The following is a 21,271-nucleotide window of genomic DNA, read 5'->3' on the forward strand; positions in this document are numbered from 1 at the left end:
TTAATCCACCAGTTACTACTGAGATGTAGGCTTCAGGATGGTCAAATGATGAAAGGATAAAGATTGTATGTCAGGGAAACAGTTATTGATGGATTCATATTCTGTTTACAGCTCTGTAAATGTTAGTGCCCACAGGCACCCCTTAGAGCACAGTCAGAGACAGGGACGCTCCATATGAAACATCACCCCACCTCCCTTCAGCTGGAGGTGACCTGCCCTTCACAGATCCTAACAAGAACCTATGTAATCAGTTTAAAATAGACTCCCTAACTTACTCCTGTCTCTGGTGAGCCAGCTCACCAGACTGCTGGGGCTTTTTGAGGAAGATGGTTAACACTCAGATTGGATGGGGAAATAATTGTTCTTCGTAAACCACAAACCAGTGGCAACCTTGGATTAGATGGACAAAGGGATTAAGTATTGATTGCTGTGATAATGAAGGCTGTGGACTGTATCGACCAAATCAGAGGAGACTCAGGTTCTAAGGGAAGGGATTGTTGTGGTAATGTATACTAACAGGGTAGCAAATACACAGCCTTGACGACCGAGTGAGCCCCCATATTAGTCTATGACTCACTTTGTTCTTCCAGCTCTGCTGCAAGAGCAGTGACCTTTGGCAAAACATTAATAATAAAAAACAGAAGAATGATTTTATCTTAAATTGTGGCACCCAGCTGCTAAATTAATGTATGCTGAAACCCCAGGGTTTGCAAAGCCCACTTAAGCCAGTGGAAAGATTCCCGTTGACCTCAGTGGGCTGTGAATCATTCTCGAATAGAAGTTGAGCTCCAATTCCAGTGGCTGTTCTCATCCACACACAGATTAATCTTGGGACAGATCCCATATCAGCCATGGTGTTTGTTGGGTGATAAAGCTATTTGCTGCTGATAAGGCGAAGCATGCCCTCATTGTACTCTGAAGTGGGGATGGGATGAATTCATCTAATCCTATTAGACATCTACATCTAAGCTAATCACCCTCTGCTTCTCTGGTACTCAATGGAGAGAAGTCAGCATTTCATCTGCAACTCATCACTCCAAAATGGACATCTAAAATAGGTCAATGACTCACACTCTAAATGCCTGTTTCTTCCCATTGACAATAGAGGGAGCCTGAGGTAATTTTCTCAGATTCAGACATTGACATGTGGTCAGAAGAATTTCACTCCAAGCATCTTCATTAGACAAGCTTCAAAAATGTTGTGTTTTTATATCTGATTGCTAAATCAAACAGCTAAGTCAATACAAGATCCTAGTGGAAACAGGTTCAGTAAACCCAGTCAGCTTTGAGTTGTCTTGCATGAATTATAGAGCTTTGCCTCAGTAGGATTTTATATTAACAGCTTAAAAACACACCAAGGTTTTTAAGTGACAAGCTAGCCTTTGATGTACCCTGCTCTGGTTACATGTTCTGGATGACAGGTCCAAAATGGTCTCAGGTATATTCCAAAGACAATAATATTAAAATTATTCAAATTATTGCCATTACTTTGTTCTCAGAGAGCTCTCATGCCACTGGTGAACAGTATAGGGTGAAATTCAGCACCAAATGCAAATCTGAATGTACATGTCTACAACAGAGTCTAGGCTCCCGTTATACTTACTGGAGAACTAGTCAATACAGGCAATAGAGACTGGAAAGCAATTCACCTACCTAAATGTAGGTATCTACTGTAGACTGACTTGGACTACACTCAAGGTTCTGTTGACTGTAGAAAATCCCTCTCCAAACTGGGAATTTGCCCACCAGTTCCAATGTAGTCACTACACAAAGAAGATACCTAAAATTAGGTAATTGTAGTTGAATCCCATCCACTGGAAACTGCCCACTTGGTTGCCCAGTAATAACGTCCTTACCTGGACCATATCCTGACAGGATACAGTGTGAAGAGGTGTGCCATATCCTGGACCACTAGAACTGTTATGTCAGGAGATAATGAACTAATACAGAGATAAAAAGAGCCCAAAATAAGCTTTGAAGTAACAATTTCATTTAAAAGTAAAGTTGTCTGTGTATATATATATATGGGGTTTTAAAGCAACATTTTTCTAAATGGGCAGGAAAGTTTTTATACTTGTGGTTTTGTTCATACTGAGAATGAAAATATACTGTGAAACTTTGACATTTGCCATGAAATGGAAATGCTGAGTTTCAGACAGCTCAAGCAAGTTCGGTAAAGCCCTGCAAAGATGAAGTATACAACATCTTTAGCACAACCAAAACCATAAACTGGCTCCACAAGGGGACATGTAAGTATGACTGCCAGTCTTTGTTGTGTCAGTCTGATCCCCTTCCACCAGATGTTTCTCAGATGATAATCCAGACACACGAACATAAAGCTTCTCACAAAATTACCCAAAACATAATAGAGTCCTTGCGTGTTTGAAAAGCTCTATTCAGAAACACAGCTTCTAACTTGGCACTTTTCCTTAAAATATTCATGATTGTCAGCAGCTATTAAAAACAAGAATAACAATGGCTATTTCCATAATAGCTGTATTTTGAAATCTCAGAGCACTTTGTGAACTTAACAGACTTATCTGAGATGTACGGACTCATATCATCTATTAGGGAATGCAGCTCCCTCTGGGGCAAGAACCGGACTGTTCTCAAAAATTCTGTAAAGAAATACAGATAAGGCATGAATACAGATTTCTGAAAATTGAGACCTATTTGGATTTTCAGGTAGGCTGAATATGAGTTTTGCTATCAGAAGGTGCATAGAAACTATACTTAACCTTTGAAAGAATGGAATGATTTCTTTTTTAATGGGTGGCAGTAAGTAGGATTTCTCTCTTTTGCACTAGAGAGATGGCATAAGGTTTCAAAGTACTGCAATATCAGGCAGGGGAACCAGTGCAAGGAGATAGCATGGGCTGCAGAATTGTCAGTGCAATAAACAATATTAATTGCTGTTTGTTCTCCCATTGATACAGCACTGAGCTGGCACCTGGGACTGTGTTCCGGTTTTCTGTTTAGGCAAGAGAGTCCGTGTTTTCTTTTCTCCATCTCTAAAATGAGCTCTCTCCTTTGTAATATCTTTGGTGAAAAGCCTGTCTAATAGAAATACAGTTTGGTTTGTTTCTGAGGGAACCACAGCTACTCCAAGTAACTTCAGCTAGGGAGAAGTCTGTCAGTGTGAACTTTGCTGCTTCTGGAATATGTGCTAAATGCAGGCGCAGCAAGTGACCCCCAGGAAAAAACCCAAGTGCTGGTTTTGTCTGCCAGGGAAAGAATGAAGTGTCTTCCTATAGCATGTCACAGGTTGGTCTTTGGGGAAGCACGACAAGCTAGTGGCTTGGGACAGTTCAGACAAATCACGTGTGCCAGATAACTTTCTTCCTAGTCCCTTTCCTTGGAAAGCTCCTTCAATTCAGCATTATGTGAACTGTATTTTTCAGAGCAATGCTTGCTTGTGGATCTCATCTGTGCTTAATTACCACATAGCCATTGCAAATATAATGCCTTTTGACTGATAAGTCACCCTAGTAATCATCCTACTCTAATGAGAAGTCCATACCGCTCGGCGAAAGCCTCAATCACTTCTAACATGCTGTGTAACTGTCACTTATGCAAGACAAAATGATGGAAAATAAGAGTATTTTGTACTTGCATTAATAGAATTTGCTTGAAGCCAGACTTGGTACTCTGCAATATGCAGGGGAAAATCAATTCTGGAGAGAATTTTTCTATTACATAAAATGCCCCTCATGTGTTTTTCCATTATTAAAAGTATAACCTAAACTCTTTTAGGATGGAATAATCTAAGCTGGAAGGAAAATATAAAAATAGGCTAGGAGGGACCTGACATGTTTAGCTAGGGAAAAGGTTGCAAACACGAAAAGCTCTGGCTTCTCCTTTTCCATAATCTTCCATCATTTTCAATCTTGTCAGCATCAATAATATAGTTGATTTTTGCTATGATTATGAAGCAGCTGCAGAATACATAACAAAGTTGAAAAACAGTTGAAAAACCATTTATCTATTTTGTTTTCAATTGAGACACTCCTCCCAACTGCAGAAAAGTAACCAAACTGACTAGAATTCCATAAGCCACATCTGATCAGGATATAGTTCATGTTTTGGAGGGATTTTTTAAGAAATGTTTTGAAACAAAGCAAAACAAAAAGTTACTTATATGTTATAGTCAGGCAAAATATCTTTATATGTAGTCAAACAAAATACCCTTTTAGCAGCCCAGAACAGAAGTCCTAACTAAGATTTCTTGTGCTGCATGTACCCATTTAGTCTCTCTTGCTGAAGACTTTAGGCATTAGTGGAGTAAGTTTGCAGATAGAAGCATCTCAGGAAATTACAGAGGTACATTTGGATGGGAGTCATCTAAGCTCGTCTAGATTCGCTTTACATACTAAAACAGGTACTTCCAGGTGAAAGACTCCTTTTAATATAGACATCCAAAGGTCAGATGGATCGCATGCTAGAGGTGCCTATTTCTCTTTTATCCATAAGCAGGGCCTTAGGTGTCTAGTTTAAAGGAAGTCTTACAGAAGGGTAGATAGGTGAGGTAATACATTATTCTAAGAACTGGCAAAAGAGGAGAAAAGAAGGTGGATTCAGTTCTGATAGGCCCAGTTTTATTTTATTTTGTAGCAACTGTGTTTCTAGATGAGTTCACTGGTGCTAGGGGTTTTCACCTGATTTAGTAAAGAAATTAATTTTCTCTGGTCACTCTTTCTGTTTGTTTCTCTGTCTTGCTCTCTGTCCTGGGAAATCGTCTCTGGCCCATGCTAACTCCTAAACTGCACCTGGAAAGTGCTTAGGAGAGTTTTAGTTTGCCTGGACCCAAGCCAGGCCAGTACTTTGTCAACACTACAGATGGATTGAGTTCTACTGCCTTGTGCAGGTGTCTGTCACTGTTTAATTTGTTGGTGTAGCCTGGCAGGGACAGAGAGGTGGATGGATAATTTCCAAATGGCAACTGGAATCTAGTCACTCAGTGTTGGAGGGTAAGAGAAATTCACAATAGGACATGAGGAGATTACACCAAAAGGCCTCCAACCAGCAAAAAAGCCCTGCCACATGCAAAAACCATGTCAAGAACCAGCTAAACAATCAAATAATATCCAGTCAAAAGCAAGCAGAACATCCTCCATTTTGAGTGAGGCGCGTTAGTCATTAAGTTCTTTTTATCATGTTTTCAAGTTGGTCTTCAGTCCTTGTACCTGTGAAGAAACTTTTCCATAAATAAATCATGTGTAGTTTATTTTATCTGGTGTGGATGCTTTATTTTAAATTAAGTCCATTAGGGATACATCAAAACTAAATAAAGGAACTTTTTGTTGTTATTCATGTTCAACCAATTTAATTGAGCCTGAAGCCAATGTTATCAATGGAGTCTAGAGAGGGATTAGCTGACCAAATGTAGCAGGTAGACTGCATTGCCTAAATAAAAGTGTTGAGCCGTTTGAGATGCCCTGATTTATCTTGCCTGGTCCACAGATGCTTTTCCAGAAGGGCTCATTTTGACATTGTATCTGTCATATCTGCCAGTCCACACAGATGTCTCACGTGCCCTATGGCACTTCAGTGGTACTAGACACCCACGTTTAGGCAACTGAACAATGTCTGGAGTGGCTGATGAGCTTAATTACTCCCTAGGGTCTACCCTCTCTAAGGGGAGCTTAGACATCTGCTGCACCTGTAGGCACATGTGGTGCAGGTCTGTTAATCTGCAGCTCAATCTCATTTTAAGGACTTGAGTCAGTTCATAGATGGACTTCCAGCACCACTTTAAATCTTCTGTGATATGGGAGACGCTCACAGGGCTGGCCAATATGACACAATTAGGATACCTGCTCCTTCTAGACCAGCAGCAGCAAGAACCAGTAGGGTAGCCTAGGGCTTCTCAACCAGCCCAAGGCATCTACCTATGTGCAAGGTAACTGGACTGAGCCTCATGTCTTCATTATAACCTGAACTCCACCAGCAAAGCTGGTTGCTTCCTGTCTGTAAAACACATATTTTAGTCTTACACGCTCCACTGAAGAAAACTTCACACAGATGGTAAATCATTAAATTCCTTCCCTTAAGCAAATATACTTTGCTTCAGCTGTGGGTTACCCGGCAACAGAAATTTGGCAGCAATACACTTATTTTTATGATTAACCTTGTCAATCCACAGGCACTTGCTTTCCCAAACAGCTGACCTTTTCCTACAATATTATTTTTGACAAGTGATGGCTCATTACTCTCTGTTAAACTGTCAGTATTTTAATGTTCAGTTTTCAAATTATTATCGAAGGCAAAGGCACCAATTTCCTATATTAAGATTTCTTCATGCTTTCCACAATGAAGTCTTCCTATACTGGAACTTTCAAGCAGAAATTTCCTTTGTCACATTTGTTTCACACTGACATTTTTTCAGAAAGGTTCAACAAAAAAAATAAGTCATTACCAAGACCAATGTTAAGAAATACTTTGTGTATGTAAAATAACAAAAAAATACAATCAGTTGTACGCTATTGCTGAAAAGCTCTAGCATTTCTGTGCTTTGAAGCAGGAACTTGAAATCGAGCCACACATGTAACCCTGGGGACAGTGTTGTGTCTTCGGCTGTGTTATGTTCTCCCAAACATGACACAGCTCTGAACCCCTGGAAAAATCAGTTTATACATGCTCAGGAGAGACTTAAAAGTTTGACAGCTATATTGTCCAGTGTGCTGGCACTGAGCTTCTCCCAGCACAGCTCCTTTTCCCACCATCCCTTGGATCATTAGGCACATCCACCCTGGGATCACTGGGGCTGAGCAAGGCCTTCCCTGTAAAGATTTCTCCAAGAAGCTGCAGGTCACCAAAGTGCTGGTCAGTGATACAGAGAGCAGAAGGAATTGCTGGAGCCCCTACCATGCAAAGAAAGGGGTGAACTGAGTAAAATGAAGATTTCTGAAAAATTAGGATAAGACTGGGAGTTAAAATGTTTAGGAGAGAAAGAACAGGGAAAGAGAGCAGAAGGAGAGATGAGAATCTGGGGAATGAAGAAAGAAAACTGGCAGGTAGGAAAAAGGGACAGAAAACTGTAAAAGAATAGAAATAAGAACAGAGGGAAGAGCAGATTCTGCAATGTTTCTTGCAGATCATGGGCAAGAGATGAAGAGAAGTGCACGGCTTATGCATTTTATCATGTATTTAAGACACAGGACCCTCTCCCTTCTAGGGAAACAGCTGCGACCAGGACTGCATGACAGAAATATCTGGTATCATCTCTTGCTCCTCTCTCAAACTGCAACAAACCCCACAATCCAGAATTTTTGGCTAATTGTTCAGATCAAAACAGAAAACAACATTTAGTTTTTAGTATGTTACTAGTTCTTTCTGCATACCTGCAAGAATGGCAACTTTGGTATCTAAGTGGGGCATTAGAAAACGCAATCCTTTGATTCAGAAGTTCTCAGATTGGTGTACTTGCTGGCAGAGATTCTCTGTCTTTCACATCGGAAAGGCACAAGAGAACTGCAGGGAGAGAGAAAGAGCAAATTCAGTAGAATGGACCATGGTCAATTTACCAGAGAAAGGGCTGTGTATTTCCAGGTTTTCCTGAGTTCTACCTTGGATATATTTGTCTCCTGATTTAGAGAAATGCTGTGAATGGCAATAAATCAAACTCTGTTTCCAATTACCAAGAGCTGCAAACACTTACATAACAGCACTGCACTGTTCGCTTAAATCAGTGTGAAGAACTTGAAACGCTTTGCAAACAATAGTGCTCTATGCAAACCTGCACAAAAATCAGGAGTGGAAATCAAACATCTGGGCTCCTATGCCCTAACCATAACACTGAATTTCTTCCCCAGTCTTACAGTTTCAACATTCAAGGTGAACTTAATGACAAGGAAATCAGATTGGGGCAGGAAGTATTGAAAAGAGGAGTGCGCTGGGGACTTTGTGTGACTCTCTCAATCCCCAGCTGCACCTCTCCGTGGGCGTTAGGTGTTAGAAGGCTCTGTCCCTAAGTGTTGCTCAGCTCTTTGTCAATGACTAGCTCTTCACTGATGTGTTTTCTTCTCTTCCCTCTGGAACAGCCTTTAGCGAAGCTGTTTGGAAAAAAAAATAAAAAATAGAAGAGTCAGTGGGAGTGTGAAAAAGAGAAAAACAACAACCCAGCAGGTTTTACAATAAAAGAAACCATTTACTTACTAAGTCTTGGTTAGTTATTGCAACATTCTGGCTCTTAAAATGCTGTCAGTCATTGTAGCTCACAGTTCTAATGCCACTGATATTATGCTGACCAACCCTTCCAGAGATATTTTCCCTCTTTGCATTAGCTGATAGATTAATGGTTTCATTTTCAACTCATTCAGACTGCTTCTACGCTTTTCCAGCTGGATTTGTACTCAGCTGCCACTTTTCCTGCTCCAACTGCCAGACCATAACTGCTCTTACATTATTTCCCTAGGAACAATTCTCTGACTCTCCCTGGTCTAAAAGTGACATTATCTTTTATTCCTGGGGTGTCAGGCTTTTTGCTCAACTAAGATATCTCCAGCTTGATTTTTTGGTTACGTGCCAAACCCCCAAACATTTAGCTGAAATTACTAGGGGCAGTGGATGTCTATGGCCAGATGACAATCTCAAGGCGTCTACAGATGACCATATTTGTCTTGAGGTTTTAAACAGCACATTGTAATGCCTAGGAAAGGACTTGTATTGCCATCTGCCAGCATTTAAAAATGACAGGTTCTGCTGGTATCTGGGTGAGTGATAATGACACACAGCCACTAATAGAAACGGAATCAGGAGCATGAAATACAAAGTGGTGTGTGCAAGTGCTGCAAGAACAGTATTTATACAGCAGCAGCACTTAGGGCTGTAATCAGACTATGCTCCACTAAGCAAGGTACTATGCAAAGAGATACAAAGGCAGAGGGCTACAAATACTCTGCCTCATTTTAGTCTTCTAGGCAAAGCTTGCATATTAGGAGTGTAATTTCTGTAGGTTCTTCCATAATCAAGAAAGACACACTCTAAAAGGTGATTCAGCCTAGCTGATCTCTGGAAGAGTACCTCACCTCTGCTCTCACTGGGCAGCAATGGTTTTCAACCTTCTTCAGCTTGCAGAAGTCTGAAAGTTCCCTCTGGGAGGTACAGAGCCCCTTCTGGTAAACTGAAGCATACTGATGTTATATCCTTATGAAATTACTGTCACAGGCCCTTCCAACACACAGCAGTAGATGCATGTGGATAAAAAAACTGCTCTAGAAGCAGCCTAGGGTGACTGCAATCTCAAGTTATGCATTTCAGGTCAATACCTTATCTTAGTTGAGTAAATCTAGGCCACCATTCTGGCCCCAGAGATGTCAAAAATCCACACTTCAAATAATTAGATTTTAGTGGGGATACTTCAATTTCTCATAGTGTCCAATATTTTCCATATTGTTTTTCAAAATTCATTATCTTCCATAAATACAAGATACATATTTGACTGTTAATCAGTGCAGACAAAGTTTTAGTACAAATCAATGCCCGGTTTTTATCTTGCAGACAGAAAGCTGTAGGTTGCTGGGCTGTTTTTTGTCAAAGTACATTTTTCAAAAATTTAATATCTCATATGCATTTTCCTGTTTCTGTCACTGCTGTCTAGGAAATCAAAAGAACAATCATTGTCCAAGACACACACATGCCCAGATAATCATAATCGAAGCTCATAAATAAAGATCTCTGTCTATTCATAACTAGTGGCAACTTCTCCTCCAGTTAACAGTGGATCTGAAGATGCCCTCTTTCTCTCAGATTTGTCACAGAGTTAGAAGGCAGAGATGCAGGAAACACAGAGATTCCTTACAAGATACTTTCTGCAACTCTATTTTTTCATGCTGGAGTGTGGGCACAAGCATTGTTGCAGGCAGATTTCTATCACTCCAGTGCAAGCTGAATTTGCAGAACATAGTTTTGTGCAATGGGCTTGTGAAGGCAGCTCCACTGTTCACCAGACTCACTTTCCATAGGCCAGATTTATTCTTCAGCCATCGCATGATCATGTTATTTGCTGGATGATGTCATCAAGGAGAACTAGGCTGAGAGTTATAGTTTGTTCCTTTAAGAAACAGAGTGGAAATAGTCATTTTCAAGGAAAAAGGCTTGTTATTTATAGCTTTGTAAAGTTTGCACAGAGTTTTGCAGGGGTTTTTTGTGGGGGACATTTTTCAAATAAGATTGTTTAAAAGTTTATGCTTTAAAAAAGAAAGAATGGAAAGAGATATTAATCTTTCTTTTCCTCATATTCTGCACTTCCTCAGATGCAGACCCAGGTTACAAGAAACACCAGCTGTTGTGACATCCTTTTCAGCTGTTAGTCCCTGTGCTTTCAAGATGCAAATTTGGAACTAGCTCAGGAAAAAAAAAGATTCAGCAAATGGCTGAGACCCAAATCACTACAAGAAATCAGTGTATACATCACTGAGAATTCAGACATGACTCACAGCCAAAAAAGAAATCCTATTCACAGTGGATTTTTTGCAGTTTAGCTCTAAAACAGCGGGGTTTTGTGCATTTTGAAAGTCACCTATGGAATGGGAACAACAAATGTGTGGGATATTACCTTTCCATTAGCTTTGATGATTACAACTGTAGCCTGATGTACTTTTCCCCCTTAATTTCTACTTGAAATTCAGATCTTACCTGCCACCCCTTCCCACAAGAGGTGTTCCGGACCAGCTGAAGGGGGACAGGATTTTTTTGTGATCTCTCGTGTTTTCAGGTTCTTCCATCGCAGAGCCTTTCTCAGCACCGGTGGAGCAAACCCGTGGCCGCAGAGCCCTCTTGTGGTGCAGATGCAGGCGGTTCTGGAGGGAGGAAACTTTTTTGTTAGGGGTTTTTTGGTTTTTTTTGCTTAGGAGGAACAAGAAATATATCCTATGGATTGCTGTAGCAGGACAAAGTCTAGGCAAGACATACTGCTCACTCCAGCATCTGCTTCACGCAGCTTGGAGTATCAACAAGTCTTGTAACTCTGTAGGAGATTCCCAAATTCCCTGAGAGCTGAAACACAGAAGCCAAGATTCCTCTCATTTTTGCCTAATTTAATACTCACAGTTAGGAGGGGTTTGACAATGCTCTTGCCTAAAGGGTTGCCACTTCTATCTGAAAATATAACTATGCCACCTGAATTTCACAAACTGAACCAATGTTTCTATCTATAATGGCAGGAGAAAGATGGGTATTTCAGTTACTCATTCTAATGGTCCTGTAGTTTCATATTATTTTCTACTAAAAGGGGGCTGCAATCCTGCCTTTAGGAAAAGCTACCTTATTTAAAAAAAAAGGCTTCTAGAACCTCATGAGGTTCAACAAGGCCAAGTGCAAGGACCTGCACATGAGTTGAGGCAATCCCTGGTATCAGTACAGGCTGGGAGATGAAGGGATTGAGAGCAGCCCTTTGGAGAAGGACTTGGGGGTACTGGTGGATGAAAAGCTGGACATGACCTGGCAATGTGCACTCGCAACCCAGAAGGCCAACCATAACCTGGGCTGCATCAAAAGCAGTGTGACCAGCAGGTCGAGGGAGGGGATTCTCCCCCTCTACTCCACTCTCGTGAGAGCCCACCTGGAGTTCTGTGTCCAGCTCTGGGGCCTCCGGTATAAGAAAGACATGGACCATCTGAGTTTATCTGTGTGGCTGACCATGTATGTACATGTATATTTAGATACGTATAGATATATATTTGTGTACTAGGTGTATGAATGCGTGAGTGCCTTTTGGGAGTACACGTTCAGCCTTGCTACCAGCTGGATCAAGGAGCACGGAGCTGCAGCAGTCTACCATCTAGTGGACTGTTGGATTCAGCAAACCCCTAGCACTTTTCTGTCGGGCCTTGCATGAGGGATTCACCGCATCCTCACCTTGTTATAAGGGACTGCAAGGTTTTGGCAGCATCCGAGAGCTCATCAGACCAGCTGAGAACAATCTCTTCAGGGCAAATATGACCAATGATACTCTTATTACTGGTTTACTTTTTATTTCCGTTTACCTTCCTCTGCTGTCTTTTCTCTCAACAGCCACAGAGCACGGATAGTCGAGCACTAAACAAAAAAGCAACAAAATCTCCTATCACTCTTAAGACAGCCATCAGCACCTGCACTGGCTGGGATGGAGTTAACTTTCCTCATAGCAGCTCGCATGGTGCTGCGTTTTAGATTTGCAACTAAACAGTGTTAATAACACACAAGGTAGTCATACGGTATAGAATGACCCTGTAGGTCATCTGGATCAAACTCCTGTGGGGAGTTTGGGTCAGCTGTCCCAGCTGTGTCCCCTCCCAACCTCCTGCCCACCCCCAGCCTGCTCCATGGTGGGGCAAAGAGAGAAACAGTGAAGGCCTTGATGTTGTGCAAACACTGTTCAGGCACAATAGTGGTGCATTACCAAGGCTATTTTGGTCACAAATACAACACACAGCACCACACTGGCTGCTATGAAGAAAATTAACTCTATCGCAGCCAGAGCCAGTACAATAATTTACTTCACTTTCTGTGAAACCGTTTGGGCCAAATGACACAATGACTTTTGTTTTTTCATCAGATTATAAACTGAGTTGGCAAGGACATGGCACAGACGCGCAAGTAAGAGTGGGGCAAAGCAGTCTTTAAGCCCTGAGAAACCATTCACTGACCAAGAAACCCCTCCTTCTGTACATCCTTCAGAAAAGCAGTATACTAATTTCTGAGCTCTGACCCTCCACAACACACTCTGAATTTCACTCCTGTTGCATTAAAGTGTAATGAAGTTTGGCAGAAGATAAACCCCCTTGCACTCCAGCTTGTCCTCAGATGTCAGAGGGGCTGGGGGCAGCTAGGCTTAGATTCTGAGTGATGTCCAATTCAACAATGTAAGTCTGGTTTCATTCAATATATTGAACTATCGCAATTATGCATGCACTAATAGTGCACTGTACTTTCAGTTTAGCCACGTTCAACAAACTATAATGGCCAAACGTAGGGAGTTAGGTTGTGTTCAGTGAACTATCACGGCTAGATTTTAATGAGCAGCACAATTTATTAAAGCAACAGAAGTACAGATTCTTTTGGACTGCCAGTGATAAATACACTGTCTGCAAAGCACGTGCAAATAATAATAATACAGTTGACTACAAACACATTAAATTATGGAAGAAAAGAGCTCCAAAAAATTCTAAGTTTCCCAGGAAGGCACTCTGTACAGCTGAGTGTTCCAATCTCACCCAGTAGGTGTCCCAATGGGGAGGAAGAGAGGTTCAGCCCATTGACTGATCCCAGAAGTCAGTGATGTCCTCCCAACATGTCCACAATGGGAACTTCCCTAACAGTCCCCTTCTCTTCAGGCCTTTTATATTATTTTCCTATTAGGTGGAGCTTGAGTCACTCTAGTCATACGTACCTTTACTACAATTGTTATAAAAACTTCTTGCTTTACTTTTAAAGGTACATGCTAAAAAAAGTTCAGAGCGCATGCTCAGTGAGGGGTGGGCACACCTTGGAGGCAGGTAACTTTTGCGATGGAGGTGTGTTTTGGTATTATAATGAGGTTATAATGACCAAAGTTGACCCAGAGGACATGATGTTGTGTGTCAGTAGCCCAGAACAGGGCACTTCTTAGGATATAAATCAGAAGTCGGGCAGTAGGTCCACATAACTCCCATTATTTCACCTCCTTGCTTCAGTGGATTCAATGCAGGGACCTACCGTTCTTGTTCCTATCTTGTTCCCTATCCCTGCAGCAATATCACAGAGCCCAGCTGTGGTGTCTCCACTCCGCTCCACCCCCCGTGTTGCTTCTCTTAGAGTCAGCATACCAAGCTGCCTTGGCGCTGCTAACATCTAAGGTTGCAGGTTATGTGGGTTAGGGAATTATTATGGAACAGATTACTTGCATATCCCCTGCATTCCACACTGGAGGTTTGCCCCCCCTTAAGAGGGCGAGGGAACGTATCGATAAGTCACTTCCAGCAATCATTCCTCAACTCCTGAAGCCACCTCTGAGGGATTGTCCACACTATCTATGTAAACAGCCGTCTGGGTAAGCTGGAGACCTCGCAGCTCCCCATCCTCACCCAGCAAACACGTCTTCAGGCCTGCTCTGCAACCGCCCCTCCCCTCCCCTGCAGGCTCTCAGACCTCCACCTCCCCTCCCGAGAAGCAGGGCCGAAGGAAACGCCGGTTTCCACAGCCAGACCACCACAGGCATCCCTATTTCTGCCTAACCAAAGAAGCGCTCAGGGGGCACCCACAGGCCCGAGCCCTCCGCCGCCCGGTGGGTGAGCTACCTTATCTTCCGGTTTTAGCTTAAAACGGGAATCGATTTTACAGAGCTTTTGAAAACCCCTCCCTGCCCACGGCTGGGGTATTCCGGTCCAGATAATGGGGGATTAAACCCGGTTTTAAACCACCTAAACCCGCTGACACCCAGATGACTCAGCGCTACCGACGGGCTCCCTCAGGGACGTGGACGCCCACCCCCTTCCCAGGCCACGCCCCCTGCCGATCCCTCCAATCAGGAGGCGGCAGCCGTGCCCACCCTCCCTCCCCCTCGAACCTGCGCGGCGGGCAGCGCCCTCCCCCGCCCTTTGCGCATGCGCGCCAGCCCGGCGCATGCGCGACGCCGCTGCGGCCGAGGGTGTTGGATTGCCGAGCGCAGCCAGCCGGGCCCGGGCCGGGAGATGTCGGTGGGGCAGGGGACGTGGGAGCCGGCGGACGGTAACGGTAGGTGCCCGTTTCCCTGAGTAGGGAGCCCGCGGGGCTCCGACCGTCCGATCGACCGGGCGGGGGCTGAGGGGAGCGGGACCGGGGGGGTGAGGGTGGTGTGGTGGTGGCGGAGGCGGAGGCCCGACCCTGCGCATGCGCAGTGGGGGAGGCGCGGGCACGGCTGGGGGCCGGTGGGCTGCGGTGGAGTCGGGTGTTTTGGGAAATCGTGTTAATGCTCTCGTTCTCCGTCCGTAGAGTCGGATGTCTTTGAAATTGTCCTCCCCATCACCGTGCTTGTGCTGAGCGATGATGACTTTCTCCAAGGCGATGCCGAGGAGCAGGCGGTGTCGTTTCCCGAGTTGAAGAACGACGATGAGCAAGAGGTTAACTTGAACAGTGGCGTTTTCCTGAAAAATAATGTGACGCCTTCAAATGACAGGAACAGTTTAAGTGTTTGGGAAGAAAACAAAACTGCTTCAAATAAGGATAGTCATACGGAATACTCTGAAGAAAAATGGGTTGCTGAGAGTGGGTGTAATGGATCAAAGTCACCTTTAAGTGATTGGTGTGATGCAGGCAAGGATAAATATAGTCAAAATTATGTGTTGCCTACATCGTCTTGCAGAACAGAGCTTACAGAGATAACTGAAACCAGTGACGGAAAAGAAGGTGATGGTGATGACGGCTTTCAGAAGATTCCTCCTCTCCTTTCTTCTGCTGGCAACGAGGGTAGAGATGAGACCATTAAGACAAGCAGACAGTTGACCGTGGCAGCGATATCCAGACATGAAGAGGAACTTGTTAGTGTTGCAAGTGTTCTTTCTGACGGTGGTCGAGAGGAACAACCAGAGATCCACAAGGAGATGGAGACAATTGTTGAAATGGAAGGTAACTTCTTAATAAGACTAGTGCAAGAGTTTAAGAAATCTGGTACATTTCAAGTTTTTGAGATGGGTAGGAAAGTGTATAGGAAGAATGCTAAAGCTGTTTATTTTACAGTAAGCATTTCAACATAGACTAATGTCGTATGCAGCAGAAGGAGAATATTGGCTGGAGTGTGCTTATTTCTTTCACAGACTCCTGTGAAACTGCAATAAATTGGTGCTGTTTCATTCTGCTGCAGTTTGCAAAAGGGTGGCCTTTCATTAGGGAAAACTATCTGAAAAAAAAAAAAGGCAGAAGGAATATCATACTTGTGAGAATGGACCCCTAGCAAAGTTAGGTAACAGTACTTTCAGAGGAATTCTGGCATAAAGTTGTTTCATTAAAAACCGTAAGGGATGCAGTGTTGTCCTGTGAAATTCAGAGCTTTGAGTGAAAAGAGGAAGTGGATAGGAGGAGGCTTCTAACCAGGATTTCTTCTCTTAAAACATTATTTAAATGTTGGGGTGGGAAGCATGGAGAAAGATATTAGGAAAGAAGTGGACATAGGAAGATATTAAGGAAGTAAAAGGAGTGAAAAGCAAGCAGGTCATCAGATAATTTGGGATTATTACTACCAATATCATGAACATTGGTGATTGTATGAAATGTCACATGTGTGATTTCTTATCCCCCTGTAGATCCTGATTCTTTGGAGAATGGAGACAATGAAGCTAATAACAGAAAGAGAAGCAAATTTGAAGATATAATTCTGACTTCTCTTTTGGAACGTGGCTTGAAAGAAGAACGAAAACTTAGTTATACGTGTTCTGCTCCATTTCTTAATAGATGTTCTTTGACTTCAGAAGAACTGCTAAAAGATGTAGGGAAACCAGACATGAAAGCTTCTACTTCTGCTGAAGCAAATACTACTGGAGAGCATATTTATAAGACATTAACACCATTTCCTAAAAAAAGGTATCGGCAACAAAATGTTGTTTCTTCTCATGAAGACCCAAAGGAATTCCAAAGCCAACAGACAGGTTTAGCGTGGCTAAATAATAGTGTGACCATCAAACCTTTTTCTAAAGCATCTTGTTCTATAAATAAGCATGAAAGATTGAAGTGCAGGTTTTGTAGTTCTGTATATAAATGCAGCGCACATCTAAAGAAGCATGTTTATTCAGCTCATAAAGATAAGAAAATACATAAATGCTGCTTTTGTAAAAGAACCTTTTTCTTTTCTGCCAACCTTAAGAATCACCTTAAATTTCATAAGAAAATGACTAGATTGCAGAAGGCAAGAAGAAATAGAATAAATGCAAGAAAAGCTAGGCAGAGATCTAAAGAAAGAAAATCTGACACCAAGAAAAAAGAAAGTAAATACGAGAAATTTTTCATCAAAATTGAAAGGGACTTTACACCTCTGGGTGTTCCGGTTACTTTTTCCTGCAAACTTTGTTTGTTTGCTTCATCAAATCCTAGAGTTTTTATTCATCACATGAAGGGACATAAAGAGAGACCACCTTACCAGTGTCCTCAATGTGATTACTCCTGCATTAGCTTATCCTATCTGTTAAATCACATGTACTGGCATGCTGGGTATAAGCTGTACCAGTGCAGGTTTTGCACCTTTTTGTCATTATATTTTGCAAGCATGGTAAGGCATAGCTACATACACACAGGGGCTAAACCATATTCCTGTGAGTTTTGCCAGTCAGCATTCACAAGCACCACTGGGTTAAAGAGACACAGAAGATTACATGCAGGCAAAGAAGCATGCCAAGGGCAGCAGCTTGATGCCATAAGTGAAAGAAAGAGAACTCAAAGACCTTTAAAGAGTTATACATGTGATGAGTGTAACGTAGTGTTTTACACTAGAGGACATCTAAGTTTTCATAAGAAATTCCATGAACAGCTTAAGGCTACTGCTAATGGTTATACGAGTCAGAGCAATGAACATCTTAAAAGCAAAATATGCAAAGTTGGCAGTGATTCCCAGGATCATGTTTCTCTGTCTCTTTCTGGTAAAGAAAATGATTGTCTCAGTGGGGGGATGCTGGCTTCAGGAGTAGACTTTGAGCAGGCAGGTGATGTGCAGGGCAGTAAGAAAATGTGCTCTGGGAAGAAATTCCCTGAAAACAGCCATGGAAGTGACAGTTTACGTATTGCTGGGAATAGATCAGAAGTTCCTCTGAATTCATACAAAATGGACACTGTCATTTGCAAAGAGGAACCTCTCTTCAACTCCAAGGCCTCTGATTCACAAGATCAAGATGATGATGCATATAATGAATTTGTGGAAAACTTAAGGGATACGTGGCCTTCCAGTTTGTCTGCATTCAAAACGTACAAGTGCCAACACTGCAGTTATGCTACTGCTGTTCATAGCGACTTTAAGCTGCACCTAAAAATGCATAGAGATGAAAGGCTATATGCATGTAAAGAATGCAATAAGACATTTAAAACATCAAACCATTTGCAGAAACACAGCCTTATTCATATAAAGAATGGATACGAGTTTGGCCATTGCCTCTATGCAGATAGCCATTTAGAGAATCTTGAATTGCATCATGAAATCCATGTAGGCCTGTGTCCAGAAGGAGATTTTGGTTCCTCAGAAGGTTCAACCAGTGTGCATTCCTTGCTTGGTTCAGAAGTCTGTGGAATACAGCCAGATGTCCAGTGGGGCAAAGAAAATGATTTGCTAGCACAAAGTCAGCCACGGTTCTATCAGTGTGCAGAGTGTGAGTACACTACGTACGTTTTAAGCAACCTTGAACTACATGTAAGAACTCACACAGGTGAGAAACCTTACAGCTGCAGTGTTTGTCAGAAGAAGTTTCGTACTTCCAGTCACCTGAAAAGACACAGGGTCACCCATTTTAATATGGAGCATCTCAAGTGCAGGAACTGCGACTATTCAACAAACAAATGGCTGTCCTTGAAACAGCATCTGGCTTCACACTGTTGTGAGGAAAGCTCATCTACTGGCTGTCTCTACAATCAAAAGCAGCTACCTGTCAAAACGTACACGTGTGAAGAGTGTGGCTATTCCACAGCCCACAATGGTAACTTGAAGCCACACTTGAGAATTCATACAGGGGAGAAGCCATTCAAGTGCAGTCAGTGCGCTGTTGCTTTCCGCACATCTAGCCACCTGAAACGCCACTTACTGACTCATTTAAAGTTGCACTGCAGAAGGTGTAAATTTTCTACGGTAGATAAACGTGCTTTCCAAAAGCACGTAAAAACACACAAAAAAAAGTACAAGTGTGTAAACTGTAATGTGATGCTGCCTACCAGAAAGCTTTTGGAAAAGCATAAGCAGCATCATAGGCTTGGAATGTAAGTTTGGGAATTGCAAGCTGGCACTCAGTTCTGGGGAGGTTTGCATGTCCTGAATTTGTTTATTGCTTTACATTCCCCTGCTGTCCCTAGAACGATGGCTGGTGATGGACGCATCCAGTGTTTTGGTCTGGAGAGTGAAACTCAGGGTACTGGTTTACTCCAGATTCTTCTCAGAGCTTCATTTACGATTTGGCTGATGTTACCAGTTTAAATGGCTACTCTCTGCCACTTATTTCTTGTAAAAATCAGTTAAAAACCCCTTGTCTGACTGAAAGAATGTTTAAAGGGAGGGAAGGAAGTGCACATTATAATTTATAGTAATAACTTCTCATTTAAAAATTTTCAGTGTGTTGGGAAGCTTAATGTTACCTCCCATCTGCTGATGGTTGCATTCCCTACTCCCAGGTTCTCCTGCAATACTTGAAACAGAAAAAAAAATAGTATCTCACAAAATTACAGAAACAAAAGATTTTTGTCATCACTGGATAATTGGGATATGAAAATGTTTTCTATATGTGTGTATATATAAAAGGTTTATTAGGCAGTTATTTTGTCTGTACTTTTGCTAATTCTTTGAGTAGTCTGACAGAAATGGTAATATTGTCCTTAATCAGGTATTTTATGATACTGAGAATCCTTAAATTGATCTTCAATTTTATGTAAATGTCTAATGTTAATCTAGTATGAAATGCCTCATCTTTCTCAGGCTGGTAGTTTCTGTGTTCTTTGTTTCTTAAAATAGACAACATCATACTTTTCAGAGAACTTCAATTTAACCACTTGCTGATATACTGCAAATACTACTTAGGTTGAAAACTTGGCAGTATCTTGAACTGTAAAATTTATTTTTTTAGAGGTTTACTGTGCATCTAAAATAGCATGTATAAGGACCACTCATGCCAACCAGCAGTTGTTAACCTGGTATGGTGAGGGCGGATGGGTGCTTCTTCCACTTTATATTCAAATCTAGATAAATCTTTGCTTGTTTTACAGAGGTATATGGTGCTAGAAACTCTTGTGTGGACATCACTGACTATAATACCCTCAGTGGTATTGATAACAGCAGTGTTACCCTCTTGTGTGAAGAAAAACAACAGCAAAGGGCTGGTGCTAACTGTCCCCTAATGTTACGGTTCAGTCCATGAAACAGCTGAGTAAACCTATAGCTTAATTTAGAGAATATAAACATGCAACTACCACTGCTTTTTTACTGCTCTCAAATGTATGCTTTTCTTTATAAATACAGATAATATCTTGAGAGGCTTTCTGGTAACGTAGGAGCCAGGTTGGAATCAGTTTCCCAGAGAGGTGGTGGAGTCTCCCTCCTTGGAGATGTTCAAAAGCCGTCTGGACATGGTCCTGGGCAGCTGGCTCTGGGTGGTTCTGCTTGAGCAGGGCTTTGGACCAGGTGACCCCCAGATGTCCCACAGCCATTCTGTGATTTGGAACGCAATTTTCCAGGAGTGGATTGAACTCGAGAGTGGATGCATGTATTTAAGGCCAGATCAGCAAAGGTATTTAAGTGATCTAGTTCTTTCTAGCTGCAGTGAAATCAGACAAGTAAGTGTCTGTGACTGAACCCTGGTAGTTACAGATGTCTTTACTACAAGCTGGGAAGTCGTTGCTTGGGAATGAGTGATTCAGATCTTGGAATGATTGAGCTAACTGCCTGATAGAGTTGTGAGAAAGAACATTATCCTGATATGAATAAAGAAAAGCACTTATGCGAAATAACAACAGCGTTACACAAGCATGGAGGAATTTTTATCTGCATTACTGTACAATTCTGGTCATTTGAAGAAAAATTCAAAAGAACAGGTACAAAGAGGAAACAGAAATGGTGAAGAGGATTGTAAGCCTATATATCAGAGACAAGGAAAGCTAAATCTGATGGAGAATGATTGTTTACAAGTATGGTGTACAATGAGGAAAAAGGGAGCTCCATTTAAGGGGGATAAATTAATTGAAGGACATTTTTAAAAGAGTTTGTAAACAGCATAAGTTTCTTTTAGTTGTAAGAAAGAACAACAGAAGACATTTTTAAGCTGGAGCTTGATGAGTTTGTAAATATAATTATTCCAGGTGATTGCCTCTAATAAAAATAGTATTTGATAACTCATGAGGTTCCTCTCTGTTCCTTATGCAATGCATTGCACTTTTGGGGATTGGAAGTGATTCTCAGTCTGCCAAGTCAGAGGAATTTAAATGTAAAGGCATACTTGTTTTAAAATAAGGGCACAGGCTGTTCTTGATTTTTTTTTTTGCTAGCAAAAGGTGTAATATTTTTTATTCTTGCAGAGTTTTAACAAAAATCAAAGCCTTTCCTAAATCATACCGTGAAGCTTTCTTTTTCAACCAAAAAAGCTTCCTTAATTTACTTTATGAA

The 21,271-nt window shown here is 41.9% G+C and overlaps 1 protein-coding gene across 1 annotated transcript; it reads left to right on the plus strand.

The window, feature by feature from the left end:
• The first annotated feature begins 14,572 nt into the window (after positions 1-14,572).
• On the plus strand, positions 14,573-19,429 carry LOC142040766 (uncharacterized). Its single transcript, XM_075048974.1, has 3 exons — positions 14,573-14,691; positions 14,929-15,561; positions 16,236-19,429. Exons 1-3 carry the CDS (start codon positions 14,649-14,651, stop codon positions 18,884-18,886), a joined length of 3,327 nt encoding a protein of 1,108 aa, XP_074905075.1. The 5' UTR covers positions 14,573-14,648; the 3' UTR covers positions 18,887-19,429.
• Positions 19,430-21,271: the final 1,842 nt, after the last annotated feature.

This window comes from Buteo buteo, chromosome 17 (genome assembly GCF_964188355.1).
Source record: "Buteo buteo chromosome 17, bButBut1.hap1.1, whole genome shotgun sequence".
NCBI classification, from domain to species: domain Eukaryota; kingdom Metazoa; phylum Chordata; class Aves; order Accipitriformes; family Accipitridae; genus Buteo; species Buteo buteo.